This window comes from Podarcis filfolensis, assembly GCF_964270895.1.
Source record: "Podarcis filfolensis genome assembly, chromosome: 13".
NCBI classification, from domain to species: Eukaryota; Metazoa; Chordata; class Lepidosauria; order Squamata; family Lacertidae; genus Podarcis; species Podarcis filfolensis.
The window spans coordinates 28,110,003-28,119,390 of record NC_139615.1 but is presented as its reverse complement, the minus strand read 5'-3'; the positions used below and the strand labels follow the sequence as shown (position 1 = coordinate 28,119,390).

General features: G+C 49.2%; 1 protein-coding gene and 1 long non-coding RNA gene across 2 annotated transcripts in view; one reads left to right on the top strand and one right to left on the bottom strand.

Moving 5' to 3' along the window:
* Positions 1 to 3,432, top strand: part of LOC310748194 — a 4,448-nt gene extending 1,016 nt beyond the window's left edge. The window contains exons 1-2 of the long non-coding RNA XR_014541185.1: positions 1 to 707; positions 745 to 3,432. The exon at positions 1 to 707 is cut by the window's left edge and continues 1,016 nt beyond it. This is a non-coding gene — a long non-coding RNA (uncharacterized lncRNA). The remainder of the gene's footprint in view (positions 708 to 744) is intronic.
* A 456-nt stretch (positions 3,433 to 3,888) lies between these two features.
* Positions 3,889 to 9,388, bottom strand: part of THRA (thyroid hormone receptor alpha) — a 113,095-nt gene continuing 107,595 nt past the window's right edge. Inside the window, exons 8-9 of the mRNA XM_083583362.1 lie at positions 8,641 to 8,899; positions 3,889 to 6,287 (exon numbers count right to left, since the gene is read on the bottom strand). Of these exons, the coding sequence (XP_083439488.1) occupies positions 6,037 to 6,287; positions 8,641 to 8,899 (510 nt within the window). The 3' untranslated portion in view covers positions 3,889 to 6,036. The remainder of the gene's footprint in view (positions 6,288 to 8,640; positions 8,900 to 9,388) is intronic.

Below are 9,388 nucleotides of genomic sequence, written 5' to 3'. Positions count from 1 at the left end.
AATCATCGGAATCTCTGAAGATACTGAAAAATACCTCCCTGTTGGGGGCTCCATCTGCTACCTTCCCCCATTTCAAAGGAGATAGAAATCCATTCAATATTCCATTTGAAGGCCATTCAATGGGCTAGGGAGACTAGGTTCCAGACCAAACATTTTGAGACACGTGCGAAAATATCTGTTGCACTCCTTAGGCTCTGGGTTTGAAATACTGACCATTACAGTAATAGACTTCATTTAATTTTTGAAGGAAAAGAAAATCAAGTTTGAGCTGGGGAAGGGCTGCGGATCAGTGGCAGATCTCCATGTAAAATATATGAAGGTTCATCTCCCCATGTTTCCAACGGAAGGATCTCTGGTAGCGAAGACTCCTGCCTGAAGCTTTGGAGAGCCGCTGGTTGCCAGAGTAGATGTGACTAAGAATGAGGAAGCTTCGTGTTTTTTTTTTTTTTTTTTCTGGAGGATGCGTGGTAAAACGGAAGGAGGAGGCAGGAGGGTGCGAGTGAGGAAGCATCACCATTGGAGCAGTGGGCGCAACTGATGGACTGATGGGCCCCCAGTTTACGAAGCGAGATCCAGTTCAATGGAAACAGCTGTTGTAGCTCATTCATGACCAGACAGCAGAGCTTTTCTTGCCATCCCATTCATCCCTTTCTGCTGGTAGAGAATTCTGACGGAGCGAGAGAAAAAGGACAGCTCCATGCAGAACTGTGTCACAGGCTGGGGGATCAGAAGATGCACAGGGAGGAAGGATGCAAAAAGAGCAGGGAGCGGAGAGTCCAGAGTGTTCTAATTCTGCCCCTCTTAAGGATTTCTTGCATAGCAGGAAAACAGCAGATTAAGGAGTAACCATTCATGGAATTCTTGAGCTTTTGAAAGGATGCAGTATCAAGGGGAGAGGAAGCTGGGTATAGAGATTCGTGGGTGGGTATGGTTGCATGCATGTTTTGCGCAGCCTTTAGAAACCTGGCAAAGACACACACTGGCAGCTTCTGGTTGGAACTGAGCCAAATGTTCTCTTATGGAGGAAGGCTGATAGCTCAGGAGCAGAGCGTATGCCTTGCAGGAAGGAGGCCCAACCCCTGTCGCCTCCAGCAATAGGACCATGGGTCTTCCCCTCTCCCTTCTTTGGCAAGGAAATGGAGTGGGATTTTGATGGGCAATCTGGCCCATGCCCTTGCTGTTGCTGCTCCAGTCATAGTCTGATTCATTGGGGGGGGGGGGAATCCAAACTGCTAGGAGACTCTTCACAGATCTGCATTGTGTTTCGCTGGATACAAAATCTGGATACGACCTCTCTTGATGCCTTGCGAAGGCTGCCGTTAGTAAGACTAGGCAAGCCTGGATTACATGGAGCAATGGGCTGACTTTGTATAAGGCAGATTCCTATGTTCATATGATGGATTCTTGGTTCCCTGTTCAGAAGCTCCAGAGATACTGTGACTTCCTCCGAAGCCTTTGAGAGAGGATCAGAGCCCAGTAGATCAATCCTATGCGTGTTTACTAAGCAGAAAGTCCAGGCGGTTTGAGTGGGACTTAATCCTGGGTAAATTGCATAGGACTGCAGCTTTAATTGCATAAAGGTTTTGGGACGGACGGACAGACAGACAGACAGACAGGCGCACACACACCTACAAACACACGCAGAGCGTCCTTAAGCTCATTGCAAGGTACAGATATTAATGCAAAAAGGGAAGTGTTTTAAGTGCGAAAAGACCTCTGTAATGCTTGCTTATAACAGGCTAGCAGGATTGGTTGTCTGGGGGGGTCACAACAGGTTTTTAAAATTAGTGGAGCGGAAATCGGGGAGGAGCAGAATTACTGGGTCTGCAGCAAGAAGGGGCAGAGTTAAGTTATTCATGTGCGCTGGCTGCTTCTCAGTGTCTTTTGTGGACAGGCAAGACTGAGCATGAAGGAATCTAAGCTTCTATTTATAGGGCTGTTCTGTGTATGTGCACACACGGGGGACAGGAAGTTTTTTGTCGCAATTTAAGTACAAGGAGAAAACGGCAGGCTAAAAAGTCGACTTACCAGGTTGTGGAGTCCCTCGTCTTTGGATACTTTCCTAATTATTATTGCATGGGCATTAGGCTTTGTGGGTGGTTTGGGCAAGACTGTCCTAGTCTATGTGAGGGACTAGGAGATGTTTTGACTCCCAAGAAGCCGACCACCAGAGGGCCCCCACCCTGCATTTCAACAGATTAACTCACATCTTCCAGGCCAAGAATTCGGCAACTGCACGCCCTCATGATAAACAATTTCAATAGACACAGCTGCAATTCCCCTGGGGAGACAGTTGATGGGAATACAACTAGGACTGTGTTTACTCTGCGCTTTAAAAACAAATGGACGTCTAAATCCCACATCGAGAATAGCTGGGTGCTGTGCTAAGAAAAGCCGAATAATTGAGCAAAACTGCATTATGTGTGCTTATTTTGCATAATGTATTCCGCTTCTGCAATGGAGCCTTGTGCTCTCCTACCCTCCTCACAAGAAATTCCACTTAGCCCCACTCCGAGATATTTCGCCAGGTTTTCCAAGCTTATCTTTGCAGCCGTAATCGGCTAGGAATTGGCTTTCTTTCTGAGAACTGGGACTCCTGATGACCTGTGTCCTATGCCAAGTCCCTATGTCTGTATGGACCAGTCGCAGCCCTCTAAGATCACCAGCCATGCCGTGGCGGCAACCTGGAACTCTAAGCTCTATTCAATACCATCGGCTCAGCAGCAACGCGCCCCCCCTCCCCCAAACATATCCCACATCTTTATAGGTGATTAAAACAAAACAAAACAAAACAAAACAAAAAGACTACTTTTTTTTCTTCCAACCCCAATTTCGTTTGCGTGATTTTTTCTTTTCTTTTTTTTCTTTTATGTGAACAGACCCGTACAAAGATTTTATCTTCTTAATTAAAAAAAAAATTATACATACTTATATATATATTTTTTTCTGTATATTAGCTTAAACTGGAGCTGTGTTTCTCCATGCGCCGGCCCCTGAACCTTCAAAACGGTACATCTGACATGCACCCAACCCATCGCGTTAAAAAACGTTCCCCACGGCGTCTTGAATGAGGTAAGAGGTAAAGGGTTTTGTTTTTTTCCAACGGAAACCAAGTGACAGAGGAGAGAAAGAAAAGGAAGGGGAGAGTGGGGGGGAAAAATAAAGAAAAAGATTATCACTCCCCCCCCACTCCCCCAATATTAGTTGCAAAAAAAAAAGAGGGGGAGAAAGAGAGAGGGAGGATTGGCTGACAGATTACAAAGAGATGGATGTATCACAGAATTATGTGGCTCAGGCAAGAGTTCTGACCCATTAACAGCATTAAGTGCCAAAATAAGGGGATCACAGTCTGGTTTGCATTAAGGGCAGAAAACAAACAGGAAGAAGAAAGCGGGAAGCTGGTAGTCTTTTTTTTCCCTCCTTAAAAAACAACAACACTTCTCCCAATCTGTAAAGCAACTGGGATCAGCAACTGGAAGTTCCAGGGCTGAATCCGGCCCCCGAAGCTCCAACTGCTGCCCCCTTGCCCCCTGCCAACCCAGAGGCAGGAGAGCTGTGTGAAAGGCCCCGGGGGTGGGGGGGGTGGCTATGGCAATGGGAACTGGCTGGCAAGTCTGCTTTGAGGAGTGGGAGGGAAGCCTGGCCCTATCACTGCCACGCTCCGTCCTCCCTCCTCAAAGCGACGCTCCTTTGAGACTATCTGCTGCCCAGGTCTTCAGAGGACCTGCCCGTTCGCCGAACAACCAGGAATAAACAGAGAAGCTGAATACTAAAATGGAGGAGGAGGAGGAGGAAAGAAGGGTTAAAACGGCAGACGGAGGCAAGACTCAGACTGGAAACCTGAGGCGTTCCTTTTTTGCGTTCCTCGCACCAGCTTGGCCGATTCGGTTTTTCCAAAATGCGCCCAGGTTTCCAGCTGGGCTTCCTCCCACCTGGTTGTTGCCTCCTGAGGTGAAGGGGGCCTGGTTCTGCCCATGGCGTGAAGCCTCGGCTGGCACGACCACCCTGGGTGGTTAGGAGGTATAAGCGCACCAGAAGATGGGGTGACCCAACGCCCCTCTGAAAGGGGGGGAAAGCTGGATTGGATCAGGCAGTGCTATCCCCATGTCCCTGCCCCGGAGAAGCCAGTTTGAAAGGCCTTTCCCCACAGCCCTGCCACCCTTCCCTGGGCATGAGTTCACCTGTGCTACAGCAGCCCTGAAGGTTGAAGAGTGTACGGGGTGTGGGACACTACGGGGCGGGGGAAATCTTTAAGTGGCGGGCAAAAAAACCCAAACACTTGGCACCTTCCCCCGTTCGGTTAGGAACCCTCCAGATCTGTTAATGCTAGTAGAGTGGCCTGTAGGTGTCTGGGTGGCAGAAGGAATGCTGCTACCTCTGCAGGGATGCCGTCCTTTCTCCTGTATTGATAAGTGCCATTTGCAAAACAAAACAAAACAAAACACCCCCCAAAAAACGACGACGAATAAAGAAAAAGGGGGGGAAAGGACTCAACCCTTACTTGGCTCTCTCGGAGGGCTGAGGAGCCGGGCTCCCGGGCTCGCCGCTTCCCCAGAGAGCAGAGCGCGTAAGGGAGGGCAGCAAGGTTATTATAGTGCAGCAAGAAGTGTACCGCCACGCGGCGCGGGGAAAGCGTGTGCAAAAGAAGGAGCAAGGGCCCTTCCGAAGCCCGGTGGGAACGTTGCATGCGGACTTTCAGCTTGGGGAGGGGCAGTGTAAGACTGGGCGGGGCCACGTTAGACCAGCCCACCTTGCCCAACATGGAGGTAGATTGGCTGAAGCCTAGGGCGGGGTGGGGGGTGAGTTTCAGGGGCAGGGAGGAAGGCAGAGGTGTGTCCTGGACCCCCTCAGCACTGGAACGCAAAGCAGGCACCTCTTCGGTTCAGCCCTGCAGTGCGATTCGAAGCAAAATATAATAGATCTCTTATTCAATCACCTGTTTTTCCCACTAGGGGGAGGAGTGGAGAGGGGGAGCCTTTGCCTATTTCCAAAGTGCATTTGTCCTTCCCGTGCGGACCGTAAGCCTCAATTTGGGGTTTCTTTCTCGTCTTTCCTTAATCGCCTGTGTTTTGCCAAGCCACCTGCAGCAATGTCCCCTCCCCACCCGACCTCCAATAATTTAATAGGATTTCTCTCTGTCTCTCACTCTCTCTCTCTCTCTCGGCTCCTTTTCTTAACTTTTTTTTAAAAAAAATCTTTTATTTCTTTTACAAAAAAAGTGCATTTTATATTTTAGCCTCCTGGGGAGGGTAACTAAATGCTAAGAGTTCTAAAAGAAAAAAAAGAAGAAGAAAAAGAATATAACAACCAAACACACTCTGACGTTTCCTGGGACTGTTATGTGCAAAAGAAACATATATATATTTATATATATTGGTAATCAAGTCCATTTAAACGAGAGAGGTTTGATCAGGGCAAAAGAAGAGGTGCTGACTCGTTCCAGTGCTGTCAGGGGTGGGGGAACTGCTACTGAATGAGGAGAAGGGCAAAGAGGTGGGGGGGGGCTTGGGGGGGGAGTAAAATATGGATTAATTTCCTTAACATTGTGTCAAAAATTTTAAGACAGATGTCTCACCCTGGAAAGACAGCTTTGGGAGAAAAGGGTATTGGAGGAAGAAAGATAAACAGGGGGTGAGTGAGAAACATATTGCCCACTTAATTTTTTGTGTTTGTCTGCCTAGACAAAAAAAAAAAAGTATTGGCTGCTGCACAAGTCTACCATATAACGAAGGTTCTTTTGTTGTTGTATAGTTTCGACCTTTTTTTTGGTGGCCCGACCCCCATCCACGATGCCTTGCCTCCCCTTCCATGTGATTCACTGACGCTGACGTGCAATATTTAGAAAAAACAAAACAAAACAAAAAAGAAAAATGAAAACAACAAAACAGAACAAAAAAAAAAGAAAATCTGTTGTGTCCGAGGTGATGAGGTTGGGGTGGGAGCCCCGCGGCCCAGAAGTCCAGACATCGCCCCAGTCCCAAACTGCCCCATCTCCCCAATTCTCCCACGCCACCCTGTCTGCCCCCCTTCCCCCCCTTAGACTTCCTGATCCTCGAAGACCTCGAGGAAGAGCGGGGGGAAGAGCTCCGTGGGGCATTCCACCTTCATGTGCAGGAAGCGGCTTGCGTGGCAAGCTCCAATCATGCGCAGGTCGGTCACCTTCATGAGGAGCTTGGGCCAGAAGTGGGGAATGTTGTGTTTGCGATAGTTGATGTAGTGTTCAAATGCCAGCAGGTATGTCTCTTGGCATTTCTCAATCTTGTCGACGCAGATCAGCCCGCTGCGGTCTGCAAAGGGGGGAACAGAGAGGGCGTGAGAAGGGTGCCCGCGGCGCCAGGCCCAGGCCCTGCCTAGCCCAGCCTCCCACTTCCCCACAGTGGCTCCCGAGATGTTGATGGCAAGCAGCACACAAGCAGAGCATGAGCCCAGCAGCCTCCTCCCACTTGGGATCCCCAGTGCCTGGTATTCAGAGTGCATACGTGCCTCTGACAGCTATGTCGGCTTGTCCTCCACGAATGTCACCCCCTGGCTAACGACGTTTGAGCTGCTGGCTCTCATGCCACCTTAGGGTCAATGAGCTCCAGAATTTTACTGCGCGCTGTGTGCTTGCTTTTGCCTGGCCTGAATCTTCCAGCATTCGGCTGGGTGGCCCTGAGCTGGAAATTTCCATCCCGGCTCTGGATTCCAGTGTGGCTGCTTACAGGCAACTCAACAGCCAGCTCCTCCAGCCAAATCTCAGGTTAGGAACGCAAGTCCAAGGAAGCCAACTGGGTGCCTTTGTTTCTCAGTTTGATCCTTTTGCATGGTTTTGTACGCCTTGTGGTATTTTAGGCACTGTGACTTGCAGTTATTTTTATTGATCATAGTTTGTAGTTATAAACTGCAATGGTCAAGAGTGAATTTCTGTTTAATTATTATTTGCTGTTGTTTCAAGAGTTAATTTTACTGTTCTAACAGATCACCGAGTATTACTTTATTATTCAATAGAAGTTGTTCCATTTTAAAGTTATGTTTTATTATGATTTTGTGGTATTGGATCAGATAATTATAAGGGATGCGTTCTCTGTTGTATATTTTGTTGCTGCAAACCACCTTGTGTATAGTAATATAGAAAGGCGGTATACAAATTGCCGTACTTTTCCATGTATAAGACTAGGTGTTTTTTTTACTTTAAAATAAGGTTAAAAATCTGAGGGTGTTGTATACACGGATAGTGCATATGCCCATTTTCTAAATGTGGGGTCCCCAAAAGTAGGGGGCGTCTTATACAAGGGGGCGTCTTATACATGGAAAAATACGGCAAAAGTGAAAGGAGACTGTCTGACCAACTGCAACCCTGCATTCAAGCTGGCCACTCAGTGCACCCCACCTGCAATGATCCTGAACACCCACTGATTCTTGACACCCACTGGCTCCAAGACCAATTTAATTGACCTCAGAGGTGGCTGAATTATGCTGCTCCTGGCAAACCCATTGAGTGGTTATCATATTCTCTACTATATCACCCCTTTCCTTGTCCCTCCATGCCTGCACTGACCTGCCCAATACCCAAATACACCCCACTCAAAATGCCAGATATGCCCTGCGGTAGCGGCTCAGGCATCTATGTTCATAGGTGGGCCCAAGTCTATGCCTTTTAAGGGAAGGGCTCAGACAGCGGCAGAGGATGTGTTCTGCATGCAAAAAGGCCTTGGGGTTTTATCCCCAGCAACAGACAAGAAGTGGGGAACCCTCCTGGGGCGGAAGCCCAGATTCCTACTGGACCAACCTTCTAGTCAAGCAGCAGGTGTGATCGAGGCAAAAAGGAGGTTTTGGCAAAGCAGGCATGCTCACCACTTCATATCCATACATGCAACACACACAGTCGCCTGCAGATTTTCACTCTCCTCCCTCCCACAGCCAGCAGCTAGTCTTGGGGTGGGGGTGGGGGAAGCATTTCGACTTTTTCCCAAGCCTCATTGCCAGATCTTCATGGAGACTGCCGCTGCAGAAGGGAAGATTAACCCTTCCTCCCCCTTCTGCACTCACACAAACAGCACCACGTGCTGTAATTAGGCTTGGAGGAAACCTACTATTGGAGCAGACAGTAAGGGTTTCCCACAAGTTTAACAGCAGCAGGGGGCGGGTTCAGTGGGTCACATGGCACAAGGAAGGCGTTAACCCTTCCCCCTCCAGCTGCAACCAGCTCCAATCCTCCCAAGCCCAGTGTAGCAATTCGGCTAAAAAAACCCCAAACCCTTCCATTGGAGTGGTTGAATGGGCTTCTTAAAAAGCCAAAATTCTATATTTTTGGCAGTGCTGCAGCATATGTGGAGGATTCATTCTTCCCACCCCAGCTGTGACCCCATCCAACAAACCCGCCAAAATTAGGCTTGAGAAAAGCCTCTGATCGGCTCCAAGAAAAGGCTCCCCCCCCCAGCCTGATGGCTGAGAGTGAGGAGATTGGGGGTGCTATGGGCCAGATGGGGAGGCCACACTCCAATGGCCCATCACTGGCATAGAAAGTGCTGAGCTGGATGGATCCATGGCCAGACTCAGTATGAGTCAGCTTCCTGTCCATCCCTGTTGGGCGGAGAGGGAGGTGTATGCATAATCAGACCCAGGGCTGGAGGGGGGAAGCGTATATCCCGAATCCTGTACCTGAGGACATGAGCAGCACAGCCTGGAGCAGCGCCACTTCGGTGTCGTCCAGGTTGAAGGCAGAGAGGGACTTGCCCAGATCAAAGATGGCGTCCGACACCACGCCCAGGCCGCCGTTCTTCAGCTGCTCCCGCTTGACGGCCATCTCGCCGCTTAGCGTCAGCGTCTCGCTCTCGGGGTCATAGCGCACAGCCGCCCGCAGTGACATGATCTCCATGCAGCAGCCCTTCAGAAGGATGATCTGGTCCTCACAAGGCAGCTGTGGGCAGGGAGAGGCATGGCGGTCAGTGGCAGCCAGCTTACTAGGGCTGTGCTTCACAGAGAAGAGGGCCCTTTGCACTCCTTGCTCCAGACTCCACGGAGTTAGTATGTTTCCACTGCCCCCAACAAAGGAGCAAAGCGAGGAGGGTTTATGAGGAGACAAGGAAAGGTGCACTAAGGAGAGATCATGGAAGGAGAAAGTCCAGAGTCTGGGCATGAATCAAAGCAGGGTGAGGAGCAGCGGGAAATCAGGAATCGCTTGGGAGAGGGTAAGAACTTGGCGGTTCTCTTCAAAAGTTTGAAGGAAGAAGAGTCTTGTGACACCTTAGTACACTTCCTGTGGCACAAGTTTTTGTGGACTACGGTCCATATCATCAGCTGCATGAAGAAGTATTCCGAGTTACAGGTTTATTATATGCATGGTTTGGGTGGGTGGGAATTGGAATGTACACATCTATCCTGAAATGTTTCTTGAAACGAACTCCTA